General features: G+C 45.0%; 1 protein-coding gene across 6 annotated transcripts in view; it reads right to left on the bottom strand.

The window, feature by feature from the left end:
- BANP (BTG3 associated nuclear protein) overlaps positions 1-23225 on the bottom strand; it is a 160710-nt gene that overhangs the window by 15304 nt on the left and 122181 nt on the right. For 3 of the 6 annotated variants that reach the window (XM_080643795.1, XM_080643794.1, XM_080643798.1), the window contains 2 exons: positions 13696-13839; positions 9741-10371 (listed from right to left, as the gene is read on the bottom strand). In XM_080643795.1, coding sequence (XP_080499921.1) covers positions 10300-10371; positions 13696-13839 — 216 coding nt within the window. In that variant the 3' untranslated portion in view covers positions 9741-10299. Of the gene's footprint in view, positions 1-9738; positions 10372-13695; positions 13840-23225 lie in introns of those variants that run through there. The other 3 variants (XM_080643796.1, XM_080643799.1, XM_080643797.1) reach the window with 2 other exon arrangements.

The following is a 23225-nucleotide window of genomic DNA, read 5'->3' as shown; positions in this document are numbered from 1 at the left end:
CAGACTGATTCATTTGCCTCTCAGCATAACCATTATTGCTTGTCTCATTTTCTGTTCTTGTAAGTGTATTTCTAGTATCACATGATCTCACTCATCTAGGGGAAATAATGAACAACATTATCTGATGAACAAAAACAGACCCAGAGGCAGGGAAGCATCAATCAGACTGTCAAACCTCAGAGGGAAGGTAGGGGACAGTGAGGGTAAGAGAGACAGATCAACCAAAGGACTTGTATGCATACATATAAGCCTAACCAGTGATAATGGACAACAGGGGAGTGGGGGCATGCATGGGGAGGGGTCTGGGATGGGAATGGGGGGATGAGGACAAATATGTGATACCTTAATCAATAAAGAAATTAATAAAAAGAAAAAAAAAACAATACATCATAGAATTCAGAGTAATGATTATAAAAATGTCCAAAGAACTAAGTGAGAACTATAAGGAACTTAGTGGGAAATAGATCAGTATAAAAAGGGACATAGAAACCATGAATAAGAACCAGTCAGAAATGAAGAATACTATATCTGACATCAAGAATATACTGGAAAGAATTTAAAGTAGGCTGGATGAAGCAGAGGATGGAACCAGTGATTTGGAAGACAATGTAGAAAAAAATTAGAGCAACGAAGAGAAAAAGCACTTAAAAAGCATGAGGATAGTTTAAGGCAGTGGTTCTCAACCTTTCTAATGCCGCGACCCTTTAATACAGTTCCTCACGTTGTGGTGACCCCCAACCATAAAATTATTTTCGTTGCTACTTCATAACTAATTTTGCTACTGTTAATGAATCGTAATGTAAATATCTGTGTTTTCCGATGGTCTTAGGCGACCCTGCTAGCGGTTCTCAACCTGTGGGTCATGACACACAGGTTGAGAACCGCTGCTGTAGAGTCTAAGACCATCAGAAAACACAGATATTTACATTACGATTCATTAACAGTAGCAAAATTACAGTTATGAAGTAGCAACGAAAATAATTTTATGGTTGGGGGTCACCACAACGTGAGGAACTGTATTAAAGGGTTGCGGCATTAGAAAGGTTGAGAACCACTCGTTTAAGGGAACTTAGGGACAACATGAAACAGAACAACATCTACATCATAGAGATACCAGAGGGAAAAGAAAGTGAGCAAGGGATAGAGAACCTGTTTAAAAGAAATATCAACAGAAAATTTCCCTAATCTGGTAAAGAAAAAAGTCACACAAGTTCAGGAAGTACAGAGAATCCCAATCAAGATGAACACAAAGAGATCCGCACCAAGAAACATCATAATTAAAATGATAAAACTTTAAAGACCAAGAGACAATCTTAAGGGCAGCAAGAAACAGTTACCTACAAGGGAGTTCCCATAAGGCTGTCAGCTGATTTCTCAACAGAAACACTATAGGCCAGAAGGGAATGGCATGAAATATTCTAAGTAATGATAAGCAAGACTACTGAAACCAAGACTACTCTATTCAGCAAGAGTATCATTCAAAATTGAAGGTGAAATAACAAGCTTCCCAGACCAAAAAAGAAAAAAAAAGGCTAAAGTAGTTTGTTACCACCAAAACAGCATTGCAAGAAATGCTAAAGGGACTGTTGCAAGAAGAAATATATGTAGAAAGAAAGGAGAATAGGCATAAAAAATAAAAATAGCAATAAATACCTATCAATGATAACCTTAAATATAAATGGATTAAATGCTTCAACGAAACAACATAGTGACTAGATAAGAAAACATGATCCGAGGAGAAACCAAGATGGCGGCATAGGTAAGCACCTAAACTGCTGCCTCGCACAACAATTTCAAAACTACAACTAAAAGACAGAATGGACACCATCCAGAAACACAGGAAAGCTGGCTGAGTGAAAATTCTACAACTAGAAGGAAAGAGAAAAGCTCACAGAGAATTGGAGGTACGGCAAAGGGTCTTTGTGCACGCAGAGAGGAAGGGCGGCTGAGAGCCTGGCTGACTTTCTCTAGTGGAAGGGGGAAGGAAGCCCCTGACCGCACTGAACCCCAGTTCTGACTGCACTGAACCCCAGTTCCAGGCTAGCCCCTGGGGACCCACGCTCTTACGGGGGGAATCTGGACTCTCGGGCGGAGACTCAGGAGCCGGGGAAGGCAGAGGTCTGGGGGCGTGCACATGCCAGTGTGCACAAAGGCTGCGGAGGTTGCCACAGGCTTTCTCTAGTAGAAGGGAGTCAGAAGCTCCTGACTGCACTGAGCCCCAGTTCTGACTGCACTGAACCCCAGTTCCAGGCGAGCCCCTGGGGACCCACGCTCTTGTGGGGGGAATCTGGACTCTCGGGCGGAGACTCGGGAGCCGGGGAAGGCAGAGGTCTGAAGGCGCGCGCGTGCGCTCAAGGGCAAGGCTGACGGGAAGCCAAGACTGTCTGCTCCGCCCTGAGACTCCACCCCATCCAAGCTGAGCACAGAGGCTATTGCAATTTGGCAAGTCTAATCCTATAAGGCTGTCTCCAGCACTGAACTTCTCTCAGCATAGACACAGCTGATCCTTACAGCCAACTGGCCTGGAGGTCAATTCCTCCCAGTGATACCAACAACAATAAAGACTTAATTACAACAAGGCTGTACACACAGTCCACAAAGGGGTGCACCAAGAGTGTCCACCTCAGGTTAACTGGGGAGGCAGACCCACTGAGCCATATAGGAAACCTAGCATACAAATCTACCCTACCAACTCAGGGAAGCAGTGAAAATGCAGCATCAAAGAAACAGATCACAAACAAAAGAAATGGAGGAAAACAAACCACTGGATATAGAATTCAAAACCACAGTTATAAGGCTTTTAAAGAATATCCTAGAAAAGGCCGATAAATATAACGAGACCCTCAAAGATATGAAAAAGGACCAACTAGAAATTAAACATACACTGACTGAAATAAAAAATATTATACAGAGACCCAAAAACAGACCAGAGGAACACAAGAATCAAGTCAAAGATTTGAAATACAAAGAAGCAAAAAACACTCAACCGAAAAAGCAAAAAGCAAAAAAAAATCCAAAAAAGTTGAAGATAATGTAAGAAGACTCTGGGACAACTTCAAGCGTACCAACATCAGAATTATGGGGTGCCAGAAGAAGAGAGAGAGCAAGATACTGAAAACCTACTGGAAGAAATAATGACAGAAAACTTCCCCCACCTGGTGAAAGAAATAGACTTACAAGTCCAGGAAGCACACAGAACCCCAAACAAAAGGAATCCAAAGAGGACCACACCAAGACACATCATAATTAAAATGCCAAGAGCAGCCGAAACCGGTTTGGCTCGGTGGATAGAGCGTCGGCCTGCGGACTGAAGGGTCCCAGGTTCGATTCCGGTCAAGGGCATGTACCTTGGTTGCAGGCACATCCCCAGTGGGAGGTGTGCAGGAGGCAGCTGATCGATGTTTCTCTCTCATCGATGTTTCTAGCTCTCTGTCCCTCTCCCTTCCTCTCTGTAAAATATCAATAAAATATATTTAAAAAAATAAAATAAAATGCCAAGAGCAAAAGACAAAGAGAGAATATTAAAAGCAGCAAGAGAAAAACAGTTAATTACCTACAAGGGAGCACCCATACGACTGTCAGCTGATTTCTCAACAGAAACTATGCAGGCCAGACGGGAGTGGCAAGAAATTTTCAATGTGATGAATAGCAAGAACCTACAACCAAGATTACTCTACCCAGCAAAGCTATCATTCAGAATTGAAGGGCAGATAAAGAGTTTCACAGATAAGAAAAAGCTAAAGGAGTTCATCACCACCAAACCAGTATTACATGAAATGCTGAAAGGTATTCTTAAAGAAGAGGAAGAAGAAAGAAGTAAAGATAAAAATTATGAACAACAAATACATATCTATCAACACTAAAAATCAGGTGAATTAAAAACCTGAGGAACAGAATAATCTGGTGAATATAATAGAATCAGGGGCATAGAAAGGGAGTGGACTGATAATTCTCAGGGGGAAAGGGGTATGGAGGGTTTATGAAGAGACTGGACAAAAATCATACACCTATGGATGAGGACAGTGGCGGGGGGGAGGTAAGGGCAGAAGGTGGGGTGGGAACTGGGTGGAGGGGAGCTATGGGGGGAGAAAGGAGAAACAATTGTAATAATCTGAATAAAGATTTATTAAAAAAAAATAAAAATTAAAAAAAAGAAAAAGAAAACATGACCCATATATATGCTGGCTATAAGAGACCCACCCATGCACTGGCTGGTGTGCTCAGTGGGTAGAGCATCAGCCCATGCACTGGAGGTCACGGATTCAATTTCATGTGTCTCGGTTGTGGGTTTGATCCCCAGCCCCAGTATGGGCAAGTGGGAAGGCAACCTATGATGTGACTCTCTCACGTCAATGTTTCTCTCTCTCTCTCTCTCTCTCTCTCTCTCTCTCTCTCTCTCTCTCTCTCTCTCTCTCTCTCTCCCCGACCCCCTTCCCACAACCCCCTTCCTCCCTCCGTTCCACTTTGAAAATCAATAGAAAAAATAACCTCGGGCGAGGATTAAAATAAATAAATAAAACACACACACACACACACACACACATCCTCAGGTGAGGATTAACAAAAAACATTTTTTAATCACACGATCATACCATAGATGCAGAAAAATCATTCGACAAGATCCAGGAATAAACTTAACTAAGGAGTTAAAAAACTTGTACTTGGAAAAAACTGTAGAACATTAAGAAAGAAATAAAGAAAGATACAAACAAGTGGAAGCATATACTGTGTCCACAGATTGGAAGAATTAATATCATTAAAATGTCCACACTACCCAAAGCAATCTATAGATGCAACACAATCCTTACTAACATACCATCAGCATATTTCACAGCTCTAGAACAAATATTACAAAAGTTTATATAGAACCAAAAATGACACCAGATAGCCTCAGCAATCTTAAGAAAGAAGAATAAAGTTGGAGGGGTCACTATAAAGCCATTGTAATCAAAACAGGCTGGCACTGGCACAAGAACAGGCATATAGATCAATGGAACAGAACAGAGACCCCAGAAATCAACTTACTCCTTTATGGTCAATTAATATTTGACAAAAGAGGCAGGAGTATATAATGGAGTAAAGACAATTTCTTCAATAAATGGTGCTGGGAAAACTGGACAGGTATATGCAAAAAAAAAAAAAAAAAAACGAAACTAGACTACCAACTTACACCTTACACAAGAATAAGCTCAAAATTGACAAAAGACTTAATTGTAAACCATGAAACCATAAAAATCCTAGAAGAAACATAGGCAGTAAAATCTCAGACACCTCACATAGCAAAATTTTCACCAATACATCTCCCAAGGCAAGAGAAACAAAGGAAAAAATAAACAAATGGGACTATGTCAAACTAAAAAGCTTCTGCACAGCAAAATAAACCATCCTCAAAATGAAAAGGTAACCCCCTGTATGGGAGGACATATTTGCCAATGATACATTTGATAAGGGGTTAATTTCCAAAATATATAAAGAACTCATACAACTCAACAAAAGGAAGACAAACATGCCAACTAAAAAATGGGCAAAGGATCTGAGTAGACACTTATCCAAAGAGGACACACAAATGGCCAAGAGACATATGAAAAAAATGCTCAATGCCACTCATCATCAGAGAGATGCAAATTAAAACTATACTGAGGTATCACCTCACACCTGCCAGAATGGCTACCATCAGTAAATCAACAAACAAGTCCCAGCAAGAATGCAGAGAAAAGGGAACCCTAATATACTGCTGGTGGGAATGCAGACTGGTACAACCACTGTGGAACATAGTATGGAGTTTCCTCAAAAATTAAAAATGGAACTGTCATTTGACCCAGTGATCCCACTTCTGGAAATATATCCTAACAATCCTGAAACACCAATCAGAAAGAATATATGCACCTCTATGTTCATAGCAGTGTTATTTATAATAGCTAATATCTGGAAACAGCCCATGTGCCCATCAGTAGATGAGTGGATAAAAAAGCTGTGGTACATTCACACAATGGAATACTATGCAGTTGTAAAAACGAAGGAGCTCTTACCCTTTTCAACAGCATGGATGGATCGCGATATTATTATGCTAAGTGAAATAAGCCAGTCAGAAAAAGACAAATATCACATGATCTCACCTACATGTGGAATCTAAGGAACAAAATAAACTGATGAACAAAATAGGTCCAGAGACAAAATAGGTCCAGGATGCATGAAATAGACTGACAGATATCAGAGGAAAGGGTGTTGGGAGGGGCAGGAAGAGATTAACTAAAGAACTTATAAGCATAGCTCAGAGACACAGGCAATAGTGTGTTGAAGGCCTGGGGTGGGTTGGGGGCTAGGTAAAAGGGAGATGGGGGACATTGGTATAATACTGTCAACAATAAAAAATAAGATTTTAAATAAATACAAGGGAAAAGGTTAAAAAAAAAACCAACACTCACAAACCTGAAGTACATTAAAGACTTAAATGTGAGACCTGAAACATAAACTCATAGAAGAAAACAAAGAGAAAAAGATCTTTGACACTGGTCTTGGCAACAATTTTTTGGATGTCACACCTAATGCACAAGCAACAAAAGCAAAAACAACCAAGTGAGACTACAACAAAAAAGATTGTGCAAAGCAAAAGAAATAATCAACGAAGTGAAAATGAACCTACAGAATGGGAGAAAATATTTATAAGCCAGCCATCTGACAACAGGTTAATATCCAAAATAAATAAGGAAGTCATATAACTCCATAGCCAAAAAAAAAAAAATCCAATTAAAAAATAAACAGAAGAACTGAATAAACACTTTCCCAAAGACAAACATGGCCAACAGATATACGAAAAAATACTCAAAGTCACTATTCATCAGAGAAATCAAAAGCACAATGAGGTATCACCTTACACCTGTTAGAATGGCTATTATAAAGAATACAAGAGATAATAAGGACAGGTGGGGATGTGGAGTTAAGAAAACCCTTGTGCAATGTTGGAGGGACTATAAATTGGTCTGGCCACAATGGAAAACAGTCTGGATGTTCAAAACAGAACTGCCCTATGATCCAGTAGTCCCACTCTGGAAATACAACCAAAGGATTCCATAAGTTTTATACGTCAACTTGTCATATTTAATTGTTGGTTAAAAATACCTTCCCAACCTGGCCAGGTGACTCAGGTGACTGGAACATCATCCCATACACCAAAAGGGTGTAGGTTCGATTCCCGGTCAGGGCACATACCTAGGTTTTGGGTTTGATTCCCTGTTAGGGGTGTATAGGAGGCAACCAATCAATGTTTCTCCCTGCGTCTCTCTCCCTACCCCTTCTCTTCTCTCTCTCTAAAAAAAAAAAAAAAAAAAAAAATTAATTAATAAACATATCCTCAGATGAGGATTTTAAAAAGAATTTATAGAGTCATGGCAACATACCACTAATTCCCATTTTGATTTCTTATCTGACCTTCTCTCTGGTCTGGCCTGTGGCCAACTTCGATCAAGTTCCGAAAAGCACATGGAAGAATGTGTGCTCTACACGTCAAGTAGGTCAAGTTCCTTGATCCCATAGTGGAAATACCCCACTGCTCACTCTCTGTTTATATACTGTTTCTTAAATGTTTCACAGATAGCTGAGTTTCATGTCTTAAGATTGTACAGTATCCTGTTCCTTTTTTCCAGGGCAATAAAAGGGAGCTTGTAAACCATTTAACTCCTTTCCAGGCCATCTCAACTTACATTGTAATGTTTTCCAATATTTTATTGTTTTTGACAACTTCATTGTGAGACGGTTTGTACAGAGCACTTAGACATATCTGTGTGTTTACTGTTCTAGTTGTTCACCACTACTTCTTGCTCAGAACCTCCTCTTGGAATCCATTCCTCCTCTTGAAGAAAATTCCTTACTACTTCCTTTCTTGAGGAATCATCTGCAAGTAACACCCTCATTTTTGTTTATTAATGGTTTTTTAAATGTCGTCCAATTCTTAGTAGCTTTGAGATATAATTTATATACCAAAAATTTACCCTTCTTAGTGTGCAATTGAATGACTTTTAGTAATTTTATGGTTGTGGCAACATTACCACTAATTCCCAAACATTTTCATCGCCTCAAATATAAACCCCATATCCCCATTTCTCCCTCCCCCCAGCCTCTGGCAACCACTAAACTGCATTCTGTCTATGCATTTGTCTATTCCAAACATTTCACATAATATGCAGCTATTATAACTGGCTTCTTTCACTCAGAATGATGTTTTTGATGTTCATCCATGTTATAGTGTCAGCTTAATTTCTGTTTATGGCTGAATAATATTCCATTGTGGTGATAGACCACATTTTCTTTATCCATTCATCCTTTGATGGACACCTGGTTCTCTCCCAGTTCTGGCCACTGTGAATAGTACTGCTATGAATATTCTTATACAAGTTTACATGTGGACATACAGTTTCAATTCTCCTGCATGTACACCTCAGAGTGGAACTGCTGGATCAAATGATGATCGTCACCGGCGTTCTTGAACAACAGTTTCATTACAGACCCAATTCTGTGTAGATAATATTTTTCTCTCAATGCTCGTTGGTACTACCCTCTGCTTCAGACGTCCAGTGGTTGTTGCAAAGTTTGCTATGGTTCCTTCGTTCCACTGTAGGTGGTCTCACCTTTCTCTCTGGCTGCTTTCAGAATTATTTTTGTCTTTAATGTTCTGTGTGTGTCCAGGCATTGATTTATTTTTATTTCTACTTGGAATCTATTCTGCTTCCTGAATCCTTTAAATGTTATATTTCTACTGTTCTCTCCATTCCCTCCATCTGGGAGTCCAGATACGTGTTAAATTAGAGCTTTTCCTTCCAGCATTATGACTGGTCTTTTTCTCATGTCCATCTCCTCTCTCAGGTGACTATCCAGGGAGGTTCTGAGTCCTCATCTCACCATGACCATCCCTGGAGGATGCATAGAGGCATGAAATTTAGACACGCTGTCCCTACCCCCACCTTCACCCCCCAGCATGCTCTGGTGTAAACGACACCCAGGAACCCCCATGGGGTGGAGGGTGGAAGAGGCAGGACTACTTGGAATGGCAACTTTGAATGCTTCCCAGAAAAAGCATTGAGCAGTCATAGTCCAAGTCAGTGAATACGATTTTGTTATGAATTTCACAAAACCCACTAATGTAACTGCCAAAACCGTGTGCGAGAAGCAGGCCCCACACGCTGATCACATGTAGTACAAACCACCTCTGTGCTTGGAACTGTTTTCTCTGCCTTTGTTTTTTGTGTTGTTGTTTTTTTGTATGTGTTCACTTTTGTTTAATGGGTTTAAACATTTAGTGAATCAACAATCTTAGGCATGATTATAATGAACTCCTTAGACATTTAAAATCTGCCTTTGTTTTTTAATTTTAGATGATGAGGCAGGCTCCTCTGGACATGACTTTCTCTAAGAAGCCCTGGAGCTGTAACTTTCTGGAGCTGGCAATGGTCGTACCATGCGACAGCCAGGGTTACCTGCAATACTGAAGCAGGCTCCTACTGTCTCGGGGACGCCTGTGTTTGAGAGGGGGCACTCCACTGGGCAGTGCTCTGCATAATGGGGGAGCTGACATTCCAGGCCCGTTACAGGGTTCTGACAGAATAAGCCACACCCCTCCCTTTGCAAGAACCCCACAAGTACTGTCAGCACAGTGGAAAGGGCTGTTGGTGATCCCTGAGCACCCACCAGGAGAGAGGCTGGCCTCGGCAAACCACCTCTTCAAAGGAAATAACATTAAAGCTGCTGTGGTCATAAATACATTTATTTCATTAAAAATGCTTAATTACAGTGCTGAGAGCATTTCCCCCTAGAAAAGTAGGTAAGCAATATTTCCATCAAAATGTTAGTTGTCTCTGCAAATACCTATTTTCATTTCACTGAACAGAGCACACAGCAAAAGGCTTCTGCTACTCCTTTTTTTTTTCTCAATTTTCTTTTTTGTTATAAACACCATAGCAAATTAAAAAAGCTGTTTAAACAGAGAAAAATATCGAAGTTCTTGATTTTCTGCGTGAACTTAACGCAATCCACACTGTGCTTCCTACTCTTTCTCTAAATACCAACAGTGGGACTCAAACGAAGGGGTCTTCTGGAGGGTTGGCGGCTGTTGTCATCTGTTATTTACTGGGACACTTTCCCCTGTGGATGAGGCTCCAGATGCACTTTAACAGAACACGTGCAGTCACCTCCATTCAAAGCCATGGGGCCAGGCGCGTGTACAACTGGGTGGTTGGCTGGAGCCGGCGCTGAGAGCGGCGACGGCTCCACCTTGGGTCCTGTCATGGTCGAGCAGCCTGTCCTACATCACTGGATCTGGATGGCTCCTTGCTCAAGCTGCATTTCGGGCTGCAGGGTGGGCTGCAGGGTCTCGGCCGTCTGCAAGAGGGGAGAGAGGAGGGCTTTTCTATAAAAGTACCCACCAACTCAAGTCCAGGACACTCACTGGTCACAAAACACCAATGGTTTTCACGCACAGAGCAAACACACAGCAGAGCTGGAAGGTCCGGGTCCTAAGTGCACCCCTGCTTTGAGTGATGACTCTCCCAAAACCTGAGCTGCTTCGCAGCAGCTCTGACGAATCCGGGCTGTGGCCCCTCCTTGCGGGACCTCCTGCTTGCTCAGGTCCTGACCGACCTCCCACACAAGCTGCAGAGATCCCTAAAGTCTGTGGTGCTGATTTCCTATTCCCACACCCTGCTTATCACTCTTGAAGTGGTTAACACATCCTTAACCTAATATATTTGCCTAGAATTTCAGTTATCATTTTGCCTTTTCTTATAAAAACTGTTCCAATGTTCCAAAAAAGCATTTTAGGGACAGCTAGCTTTCTCCCCTTAAAGACATAAGTTCTAAACAATGAGTTATAGATATTAAGACATTTTTAAATGCATATTTAAAATGTTAAGATACATTAAAGGGAAAAATATAATCTTGGAATAAGTCACCAGTCATCCATCTAAACCATGCAGAACTGGCTCCCAGATGGAGAGTTTGGGATTTTTAGGGTCCTCTAAGCTGTCTGTCAAAGGCAATGTCACAAAGACTAGACCCTCAGAGGCAGTCCCAGCTTCCCTGGCAGGAAATTTAGCTGGAGGGGCCTGGCATGGCAACTGAAAAGAGACAAAGGAAGCCACAGAGACTGGAAGGCGGAAGTCCCTGGGCATAGGGGCTGGCACTACAACCCCTACTGCAGTTCAAGGCTGAGATTTTGAAATACTATACAAATGGCATTTAACAGTGTTTCCTTGAAGCAGAGGCCTTCCAGTCTCAGACGAAGGACTCAGCACAGGCATCGCCCATGCTGCCTGTCTAAGAGCCCACAGAGAGGCTGGGCAAAAGCAACAAAAAAGGGACCAGCTAACACAGACGAGATGGGGGCTTCCCCACACATTTCTGGACGAGGGACAGTGGACTAGACAGTGCTGGTGTCTGCAGACGGGAAAGAGGCTACAGGCTGGGGCAGTAAGCATGCATCTCATTCTCTGCTCTTCTATCTGTACTAATTGAATGGATCTCGAGACCTGCCAGGTGTGAACAGAGACAAAAAACGATGCCAGGAAGCCAAGGTGGCAAGGGGCTAAAATGGACACAGCTTTCCTCAACTCTGAAATCTGTAATGACGACAAACCTACAACATGGAAGATGACCCACCACAGAGCCCCCAGACCTGAAGAACACACACCATGCCAACCTCTGTGCCTACCCGGCAGCAGGAGTGAACTGCCTTTACACATGACCCTTTCACAACAGTGTGGGTATCAGACACTATCACCTGGCGTGGGATGAGGTGGGTACACATGGGAGGTTTCTTCTAGGACAGGTTTGTTCTTAAATCACAACAGAAAACTGGTCAGGGAGAATTCCTCTCCCCACACGCACACACCCTTCACCGGCTCCAGGCCATGCCTCATCCCTCTCTATAGTGGAAGGGCCTCTGGGGCCACTGCTCTGAGGAAGCCCAACACCACTCAGAGTGGGAAGTGCCTGGGCTGTGGGAGCGGCTGGAGAGGTCTGGTGGGGGGTAAGGCGCACACCTTCTTTAGGACACCTTTCCCAAACTCTGGGCCAACTGGGGCCTCATTGTGAGTCAGGAGAATAAGAATTTAAGTCCTCAGAGGACTGCTGAGTTCACTGAGCTGGCACCTGGTCACCAGGGTCACCTTGGGCAACCTACTTGGCTCCATTCCTCAGCAACCACCTCACGATGCTGCAAGAAAACCAAATGAGAACTTCCTTTCCTCCCAGGGCATTGGAGAGCACACGACACCTAGCACAGTGCAGAGCAGAGTGCAGGAGGGAAGAGGGACCACCTGGAAATGCGGGGCTTTAATTCTAAATGTCAAAGGCTGACGGCATCGAGACACAAGAAGCTTAGCAAAAAGGAGAGGAGCAGACCCAGAGAGGACAGCAGACCATGCAAAGGGCGGGGCAGGAGCCAATACCTAGGAGGCTAGAACAGAACATCCACAGGGTCCTGTGGGCAGGGAGCTCTGAGGCCTCCCCAGCCAAGGCTGCCCAGACACATGCCCCCTGCCTTCCCATGGCCAAGCACCTGCATCACAATGGCATTTGTCTTATCTCAGCAGTAAAGTTAGTGATTTAACACCACCGCCTGTGAGGTCTGAGAATGCAGGCCACCAGCCTCTCTGTGCCCTTCACAGCACCAGCAACCTTGCGTATTCCCACAACCCACTGCCCTCTCAGGACCAACCCTGTGGTCACTCTTGTGAAATAGGAATATGCACTGACTTTAGAACTGGTTGTTCTAAACACAACCAGTTAACCATACAGAACCACTCACACTGTCCCCTAAAGGGGATCAGGCTGTCAGGCTTATGCGAGCTCTCCCCACTAGAACAAGGGGGTGAGAGGCAGGCCTGGGTGCCCCCCCAAACAGGGTGACTCTAGAGAGGCCACGATGCTCGCACCACTGAGCACACTCACAGTGGGGCAGCTCCAAGAACACTTCAAATATCTAAAGAAGAGACTCTCCCATCTGACATTTCAGAAGTGTCCAAACGGAGCGTGAAAGCCGGGTTTCCAGTGCTCCCAGGAAGCATGGATGAGGGCAGCGTAAGCGGAGATCCAGCAAAACCAGATAACGAGAGGCTTCCGTGGAAGCTCGTCAGTGCTCAAGCAGACATGCCAAACAAGCACATAGCAAACACAGGTGGGCCTCACAAATGCAGAGTTCCCGCCACGGCCGGCAGACTGCTATGCTAGAAGTATGGTGTGGGAAGCTGGAAACTTGGCCAAATGGTGCCCCCAGGACCAAGTGCAGACACCACAGCTAGCCGGGCCATCCTACATTTCCACTCTAAAGCAGCGGGCTGCTCAGAGGCAAGTGCCCCAAAAACCTGCCCCTGGGAAAAGGGTGAAGGCCGAGGGCTGCGCCAGTGGAAGTGCCAACCCCTGGGCCCTGGGCCCTGGGCCGGGTGCTGCCCACACAGAGGAGCAGCAAGGTCTCAGGTCAACGGGAACCCCTCACTTTCGAAGGAGAATTGACCAGAATTTATTTTTAGCTCCTGAGTTTATAGAGAAACATTTGCACAAGACAAAATAGCTCAAGAATCAGTTTAAGACTAGCACCTGGGTTGAGATCTAACTTCTCACCTTCCTTCCATAAGAACATCAGAAGTAGAAATAACCAAGCTGTGTTCATACCTACAGAAGACCCAGGACTTGTCCACAGAGACCCACCTGAGCTGCTGTGGTGTGGTCAGTCACTGGCGCCAGCTGGACGTACTGGACCTGGATGTCACTGCCCTGGAGAGGTGACCCATCCATGCCTGTGGCTGTGGGGTCTGAGGAGGCCACGGCTATCAGCTGGGCCCCCTGAAGCACCTGGAGGGACAAAGCAGACACCGTTAGCACCATCACGGGCATAGGGCAGAGTGAAAGCCATGCGTGCAGACTCCATGTGACCGCATGGACCAAGGAGGACAACCCAGCACTGCACTCCACACTGTGGGGTCCGCCTGCCTGCAAATCATCTGGGGTAACGTGTGTGTGTGCGTGTGTGTGTGTGTGTGTGTGCGTGCGTGTGTGTGTGTGTGTGTGTAGTGAGCATGTGTGAATGTATGTGTGTGTGATCTGCAAGGGACCTCCCTCAAACATCCACATATCGGACAGAAAGATGGCTTTTAAGCCTTATAGGAAGTAAGAAACCAGCTCAGGTTTCTGAAGAGTGAGTGTGAGATGTGGCCAAAGGCATGCCTGAGGGCACTGGGATGGAGAAAAAGTGGGAGATGGAGCAGGAGATAAAGCACATGAATACCTTGGGAAATCACTGTTGTTCTAGGTCAGGAGATGGAGACATGGAGGGTGGCCAGGAGGGACAGGAAAGGCAGCATGTTCTCCACCCACAGGGAGGACACATTCCTCGGCTTTTCCCGGAGCCCCTGGAGCATTTGCAAGTCAGGGGAGATGAAGAAGGCCCCCCAAGAGTTGACCATCGAGTTTAAGAAATAGCAGAAACATGGGTGTGAGTTACAACACCCAATGCTCCAGATGGAGCCAAGAAGACCTCTGCGTGAGGAGTGGCAGTTGGGTGAGAAGACACTGATGAAGGATAGCGGTAGAACTCCCGGGGAGGAGGGGCGGGGAGAAGGGTGAGACCAAGTTCCAGAGACAAATCACCAATGCACGGGCCCCCATGACAACCAGAGACAGCACCCTGGACTATGCCTGGAGGTGGGGGCCTGGTGAGGGCCCAGGGACAGGGTCTATATAACCCTACCACTCATGAGCACCCCCACATCCAGGCCCACCTCCAGCCCAGCGCACCTGGTGCTCTCGCAGCCAGAAGGTAGGCTGGTGCCTTGACCTCCCGAAAGCCAGGATGGGGAGGTAGGAAAGGAGATCTCTGAGGCTTTATATTCATGACAGTTAGATGCCATAGCTGTGAGGGTTTTTACTTGGGCGTTGAACCCCACTCCTCCTTCAAAATTATATGCCTATGGCACCACCTTCCAGGGTCACTTGTGGCCCATCCACAGTGGGGCAACAATGACCACAATACCCAGCCAGCCCACTACCTCCTGCAACAGCATAAGAGCTAAGGAAGAAGGTGTGGATCCACAGAGAGAAGAGAAGGATTGCCCACTCTGGGAAAGGTGGGCTCGGAGTCCTTATGAAAATAGAGTCTGTGGTTTTAAAATAACATTCTAGTTTTTTTACAAACGATAGTTCTATTTCTTTAACAAGGAATTCATCAGTGGAAAAACAGGTAAATTCCATTTTTAGAATAAAAGATGACAGAAGGTTGTTAACTATTTTTCGTTTCTTCAGAAACCACAGTTTCACAATCTAACACCAGCTGGCTATGTTGGGAGGATACTGTCCCCAAAATGCACACATCTTTCTCCCCAGACCTGCAGGTGTGTGTCCTGATACTCACAGATGCACTCTACAGACAGGATTGAGCTGATCATTTCAAGATGGGGAGAATGTCCTTGAGTATCAGGTGGGCCCAATGTCACACGGGTATCTTGAAAGCAGAGACTTTCCCAGCTGCAGAGAGGCAGAGGGATGCCACATGCAAAAAGTCACTGGCCATGGTTGGCTTGGGAGATGAGGAAGGGGCCACGAGCCAAGGACTGCGGAGCCTCTGGAAGCTGGAAAAGAAGCCTCCAGAGGAACCAGCCCTGCGACCCCGGGCTTTAGCCCAGGGAGACCATGTCAGATTCTGCCCTCCAGTCTATACAGCAGCCACAAGATACGCACACACTGCACTCGCCATTTCTGAAACTGCCTTCTTCGAGCACAGGAACTTGTTTCTGGATCCCCAAAGGGCTGAGCTGACAACAATGGCTCTTTATTAAAACACTACTCTTTTCCATTATAAACTGTTTGCACTAATGAGTTTTTGAAAGGTTAAAAAATAAAATTGGAGAAAACTAAAGTCTCTATTATTCACTTTCTTTTCCCCAGCACTTACTCTCCTTCATATCTTTCATGATCAGAAAACAGAGCACGGTTCTGTCCAGTTCCATAGCTTTGCTTTCCCATCACCAGGGAGGCTGCCACCCTACCCCCCACCCCCATGGTCCATAGGGCTGAGCAGTCAAAGGCAGCAGCTGGTGTGGCCACAGCTAGTGTGGCCACAGTCCAACTAAGGAGCCAGCTCTGCCTGGGAGCAGTCAGGGGACAACAGAGCTTGGGGATATCCCTGAAGCACACCCACAGCCCTCAGTTCTCAAAGCTGAGAATCCGAGTCCCCTCTGCATGGTCCAGAGGGCCTCCGCTGGGCATCAGTCTCCTTGTAGCTTGGGAAGGCATCATTGTTATTTAAGAAAGGGCAGCAAGATCTAGGCGAGCTCCCTAGGTCCCTCCAGCAAGCATCCCTATATGCTCTCTACTCCACAAACTCCCAACACGAACAGGTCAAAGGACTCTAATCAAGAAAAACTAGCTGGGACCCGAAGCTGTGTTTAGTCATGGAAGTGTTTTAGGAGCCTCTGTCCATCAGAAGGTTCAGCAGTGGCTAGCTTGTGTTTCATCCCTTTGCCTCTTTTTGGAGGGGGGCCACCAGTTCCTCCTCTTCACAGGTTGCTTCACCCTGGTCTGTAAGTCTGAAGTTAATGACTGAACCACTCTGTCTCAAGGCTTCTATGCCATCATTCCTCGTTCCCCATCTTCACAACATTTCTCAAATTGTTAATTCTTTGCGCTACTTAACGTATAGCTACGTTCTTAGGAATCTGGAGATTCAAAACCTCTAACTCAGCAGAGGAGCCACTGCAGAAACACTGACCGACAATGTGTCATTAATTGGCCCTGTGTCCCACCAGACCTTATTTCAAGTCTAAGACAACACAACTGCGAGTGGGGGACCTGCTGGTTTGGAACCTGGCACAGTACTTGTGGCATCTGCTGACAACTCCTGACTTACAGGCATCTGTGAACTTTTTATGAAGTAGTCCCCTGTAGAAATGTCCATGCAATATTCTTATCAGCCCTCATGTCCCCCTGGTGCAGCACCTCGTGTCTAATTGGCACAATCAAGTGTCATTTATTCCCAGTGGCAAAGCAGAGGAAAAAGTAATGTGGGCAACAACATCCCACTCAGTGGAAGTTTGTGGTTCAGGTCAGAGGTTGTGCTGGGCAACAATGCTGTCCCACAACAGCTAGGACAACTCAAAACGGGGAAAAGACAAAAGGTAAGAGATCTGGTAGGAAATCCTCAAAACCACACAGCCACCTGCCCTTTTGGTGGGTGAAAGCGAGAGAGGGTACAGACTGTGATGCCATGGCTGCCCTAACTCAGCACTGATTTCTAGATTCTGGACTAAACTTTAAAAATCTAAGCAATGTTTTCAAATACTAAGCTAAAATGTTAGGTATTTTAATGTAGTAACAGTTTATAATTGATGTATATTTTAAAGATCCCTTAATAAGTGAATTTAAGGTCAAATCATATAACAATTTTTAAAGGAAACTTATGAAATCATGGAACTTATTTCCAAAAAGGTTCTGCCTGTACTCTGGTTTTGGCGATGAGCCACTACCCTTTACAAACGAAAGGCATTTTACGGTATCCTAAGATAGATTTTCCCCTGTCAGCATTGCCAATAAAGGGACTTCTCACATGATCTACACAGCTGATTAAATCTTAAGAATTATAATGTCAGAAACCTCAGAATCTAATTGTGCAAAATTATAATAGTGAAGATAGGCACATTATCACCCTGGCTGGTAAATGAAAATAAAAATAGGAAAATGTTCTCCATTGGGAATTCATTCAAAATGCTATGCCTTTTAAACATTTCCACATTGGTTTGGTTTTGGTCAGTGATCAGAAATGAGTTAAACATTTAACGTGCAAACTACTAGAGGAAAAGCCTTCCAGCCACTTAGTTATCATTCGACCCCTCCTCATACTCCAGACCCTGCAGAGAAACCTGCCCAGGGGACTTCTGCCACGTGAGGCCTCAGCGGGAGCCCTGCTGCTCAGCTCCAACACCTTGACTCCAGCACTGGGAGAGGGTGGGTGGCCCAGCACCTAAGCCTGCCTCCTGCTCATCTCACCACAGCCCCATCTGTGGCACAAAGCTGGCCTGGATGAATTCCCACTCATTTCCCAAAAATGAGCCTTCAGCTCCTTCTTCCTGCTCATTTTCTGTTCGGTACCTTTTCCAAACAGGCTCTGAAATGTAGAAAGATCTAACTGGAATGCAGTGAGCTTCCAGGCCAGTAGCCAGAGGCAGCACCTCCTGGCTGCCAGCCACTGCGAGCCTGCGGCTTCACTTAGAGTGGGGCTCCCCGAAGGGCAGCACATTGTCTGTGAGGCACTCAGGGGTGGGGTGCAGGCATGGGCCACACCCCAGCTTCATTCAGAGGGTTCCTCTGTACATTTCTGAAGCACAGCCAATTATTTTCCAAAAGCAAAGTGGCCCAGGGCACAGATATAAAGCAGCCTACTAAGGGGATCCTGGACCTAAGAGCACTGTTTTGTGGAGCACACACATCTGGTTTTCCTTTCTACATTGCTAATTCTGAAACTGTTTAATACCCAAATGAGATAATGTAAAACTGGTGCAGAACCAAAAATAAATGCAAGAAGCCCAAGGACTTTTCAGTAATATTCAGATATAGAATTCCCAATCCAACCAAGAATCCACCCAGATTAAAAAAGAAAAGAAAACCTAACACTCCTCCCCACCCCAAAGAAACCCAAGAAGAAACCCTTAATGAACTTACAAGATCTGCTTATAACAGTTTAATTAAGTTTGTGGCCAGGAACGAGACCACTAATCCCGAGGCCTCCTAGAAACAAATCCCTTACTTGTTTTGTGTTTATGTTTAAACTAGAGGCCCGGTGCACGAAATTCGTGCATGCGGCGGGGGGGGGGGGTCTCCCCTCAGCCCGTCCTGCACCCTCTTGCAATCTGGGACCCCTCGGGTAATGTCCAACTGCCAGTTTAGGCCCAATCCCACAGGGATCCCTGCGGGATCGAGCCTAAACTGGCAGTTGGACATCCCTCTTGCAATCCAGGACCCTGACTCCTAACCGCTCTGCCTGCCTGCCTGCCTGATCGCCCCTAACCGCTCGCCTGCCTGCTTGATCGCCCCTAACCGCCTCTGCCTCAGCCTCCGCCACCACAGCTTTGTCAGGAAGGACATTCGGAAGGTCTTTCAGTTGTCTGGTCTAACTAGCATATTACGCTTTTATTATTATAGATTGAACTTGTTGCCCTGGCCAGTATTGCTCAGTTGGTTGGGCATCATCCTGTGCACCAAAAAGGTTGCCGGTTTGATTCTGGATCAGGACACATGCCCAGTTTCAGGCTCAATCGGCGGGAGTGGGTGTGCAGGAGGCAGCCAATCAATGTTTCCCTCTCACATCCATGTTTCTCTCTCTCTCTCTCTCTCTCTCTCTCTCTCTCTCTCTCTCTCTCTCTCTCCCTCTCCTTTCCTTTCTCACTAAAAATCAATTTTATAAAACATCTTTAAATTGAACTTGTTAAGGTAACGTAATCAACCAACCAGGATGACTTTCTCAAGTCTGGTTATTAATTCTAGGAGCAGCTTCCCTGTCATAGAAAAGTGAGGAGCTTAGAGAAAGAAGCCTGCTCCGGAGATGCTCCCAAACCAAATGGCCAGGAGATCTACCAGCCTAAAATCTTTTTTGTACATTTGTACAGCAAATGCCAAAAACAAATGACCATTCTTAAGCCTTTAAACTCTCTGACGGACCAGCAGAATGTTTCCCTAGACTCCATTTTGAGTGCTTTCATAAACCATATCGCCATTAGTAGTTGGTCTGAAAGGAGCTCAAACAACAAGGCTCCTCTGGGATCGGTCCTCAACAAGACCCAGCACAGAGACTTCTCATAGCCCTCAGGTTCAAGCCAACTGAAGCAACATTTCAGAAAAGCATTCTACGGCCAGCAAGGCTACAGTTGCAAAGCTAACAGGCTAACAGCCATAAGCCAGATTTACAGCCTGGAGCCGAGGGAAGATGCTCCAGGGAACCCAGTCTAGATTATGTGCACACAAAGATGCTGTGTGGCAAGCAGTAATAAAAAGCAGGTTCTGCCATACGCTCTGTGGCTTGAGTGTTCCAGCATTGGAGCATGAATCTCAAACACAATCTAAGAGAAAGCAAAACAAAACCTAAAAAATAGAATAAAACAGAAACGGAAGTCTGGAGATACTTGGTATTCATCCCCATCGTTCCAGATAGCTCAGCCTTCCTGGGAACAAATCTTAACCATGTGTCTTAAAACTTCCCAGTTAATTGGGGCTGGGGGTGGAAGGAGGTTTAATAACTCAGCCAGAGTCAAATTTAAGGCCCTTCACTCTTTCCCAGGAGGCCTCTAGCTTCTAGAAGGGGTGGGTGTGGAGTGGGTGAGACAGAGCAAGAATGAAATGAAAGGTTTATTTTAATTATGCGTGTAAGTGATACATCACAGCACTATAGTGCCTTTCAGACCTCAGAAAGGGGAAGCATTGCCAGTCTGCTAGCCATCACACTTCCTGGCTGCAATGAAATGGGATGCCAGCTATCGTCCCAACTGATAATGAGAACAAAGTGGCCACCACCTCAGACAGAGACTGTGCAAGCACTGTGCTCAGGGCTGCTTCCTCTCACTGTCCCATGACAGTGTTCTCACGGCTCTGACCTTTTTTCAATTCCGAAAACTCACTGCACAGAACAGCAAAAATTATTGTTGTGTTCACTGTGATGTGGCAAAACAAAACAACTAAAAAGATGCGATGCAACTTTCCTATTGAGTTCAAGTCAGTAAGAAGCATTAATAAAGTACCACTTTATAAATATCTATGTTTTACTGAGTGATATGGGTGTCAACTAATTTTCCCTCCTAATTGGAATGGATAAAAAAGTCTTTCAGTCTTCATATTCTCACCTACAAACCAGATTGCAGGAGTGATCTAGGTTGCAGACCAATGGCCTCCCTGGGAAAAACCAAGAGAGGTGCCTCCTATGGCAGGTGCAACTACAGAGGAAATATTTAAAAGAGTTCTTGCATAAATTTAAAAGTTCATCATGTTGCAGAAACACAGCTTCGATATTCATGATGACTAATGGGACATCTACACATTCCTCATATTGGAGACACAGCCTCCACCAGCCCAGTGTTATTATTCTATTGTGATAAACCATGGTGCTTGCCATCTCTTACAGAGAAGTAAAAAAAGTTCAGAAACTGATTTGTACACCAGCTACTAACAGTAAGACTATTACACACTGACTACTAACAGTAAGACTATTATACACTGACTACTAATAGTAGGACTATTATCACTACTTACTAACAGTAAGACTAGTACATATCAACTACTAATAGTAAGACTATCATCACTACTTACTAATAGCAAGACAACACTTACTAATAGCAAAACTATTATACACTGACTACTAATAGTAAGACTATTATCACTACTTACTTATAGTAAAACTATTTATTACACACTAAATACTAACAGTAAGACTATTATCACTACTATCTAATAGTAAGACTATTACACACCCAGTGGACAAAGTCTCATTAGGTATCAACCTATCTCTGTCTTCACCAGGGGCCTCTGGTGAGGATGACACTCTCCCCCTTTCAAGGCAACAGTTCTACAGATGACTCCACTCCCATGCCTACCCTCAATGCATCATGACTTCCAGGCACTGAGGAGGTGCAGGAAAATCTGCCCACTACTGAGTGTCCTTTCATACAAGCGAAGAAAAGACTGCACCTGTGTGCACATCAGATAGTGATTGGGAGTCCCGGGAGGGACGTGAAGGCACAGAGAGCACACAGGTATCTCCCACAGGAAGCCCCACCGCACCCAGAACGTCACCAACTCACATTGTTTCACAAATAACTTGTGTCATGGTGCAGAGCCTGGATTTGTCACACATCTCTATGGGATATAGGCCCAAGGTGGGGTTAGTTGGCCAATGTTGGGGTCGGGGATATAGTGGGATCAATTATGTCTTCTAAGCTATCTCCTCGTCCTAACCTCTGAAACCTATAGTTGGAACTTATTTGAAATGGGGTCTTGGAGAATGCAAAAGATGAGGTCACATTAGAGCAGGATAGATCCTAATTCAATGAAAAATATCCTTATAAGAAGAGGGGAATTGGACATAGATGGAGAAAGGAGAACACCATGGAAACACAGAGGCAGAGGTTGGAGTGACGCACTCACAGCCAAGGACTGTCAGGAGGCCCAAGAACTGGGAGAGACAAGGAAGGGTCCACCCCTAGAGCCTCTGGATGGAGTGCTGCCCTGCTGCTGCTGATTTTGGATTTCTGGCCTCTACAACTGGAAGAGAATGCATTTCTGGCTGTTTTAAGCCACCCAGTGGAGGTCACTGGTTTAAGGATAATGGCCCAGGAAGAGTCTTCACACTTTCAGACAGTCAGCTAGAATACATGCCCAGGGCCATCTGGTCAACTGTATTTAGTTGACAAAAGTGTGGGCTTTTTGCTTCCTGAGAACATCCTGACAGTTCCTCTCCTCTCCCTAATCTTTGTCAGCTCTTCACAGGTGGGTCTCTCTAGGTAAGCTCAAAGGGTAGCTTGCCCCTCTGCCCTTTCAAAGGAGAAGCCAACAGTCTTCCTCCAAATTGCTAGGTTATAGGCTTCCAGGACACCCTAATAGGTGTGGGAGCAGGTCTGCGTTGGGTCCAGTGCAGTCAGGTCCTAAACCAAGAACAGCCAGTAAAAGAGTGATGCCACTGCCCTAACCGGTTTGGCTCAGTGGATAGAGCTTCGGCCTGCGGACTCAAGGGTCCCGGGTTCAATTCCGGTCAAGGGCATGTACCTTGGTTGCGGGCACATCCCCAGTGGGAGGTGTGCAGGAGGCAGCTGATCGATGTTTCTCTCTCATCGATATTTCTAACTCTCTATCCCTCTCCCTTCCTCTCTGTAAAAAATCAATAAAATATATTTTTTAAAAAAAATTAAAAAAAAAAGAGTGATGCCACCCAGCAAGATACACAGACATGAACTCAGTAGTGCACGGCTGCAGACAAGAGCAGCCAGACACAGGCTCGAATCCTAAGTTGCTACTGTTGCTTAAAGACCATCATAAGAAAGCTGCCAAAATTCAGAAGACACAAGCCAATGGTCTCTTAAAAAAATAGATCCCAGCCCAGCCAGTGTTGCTCAGTGGTTGAGCATTGATCTTTGAACCAGGAGTTCACAGTTCAATTCCTGGTCAGGGCACATGCCCAGGTTTTGGGCTCAATCCTCACTGTGGGCGTG

This window comes from Plecotus auritus (assembly GCF_963455305.1).
Source record: "Plecotus auritus genome assembly, chromosome: 10".
Taxonomy (NCBI): domain Eukaryota; kingdom Metazoa; phylum Chordata; class Mammalia; order Chiroptera; family Vespertilionidae; genus Plecotus; species Plecotus auritus.
This window is presented reverse-complemented; position numbering and strand designations above follow the sequence as displayed.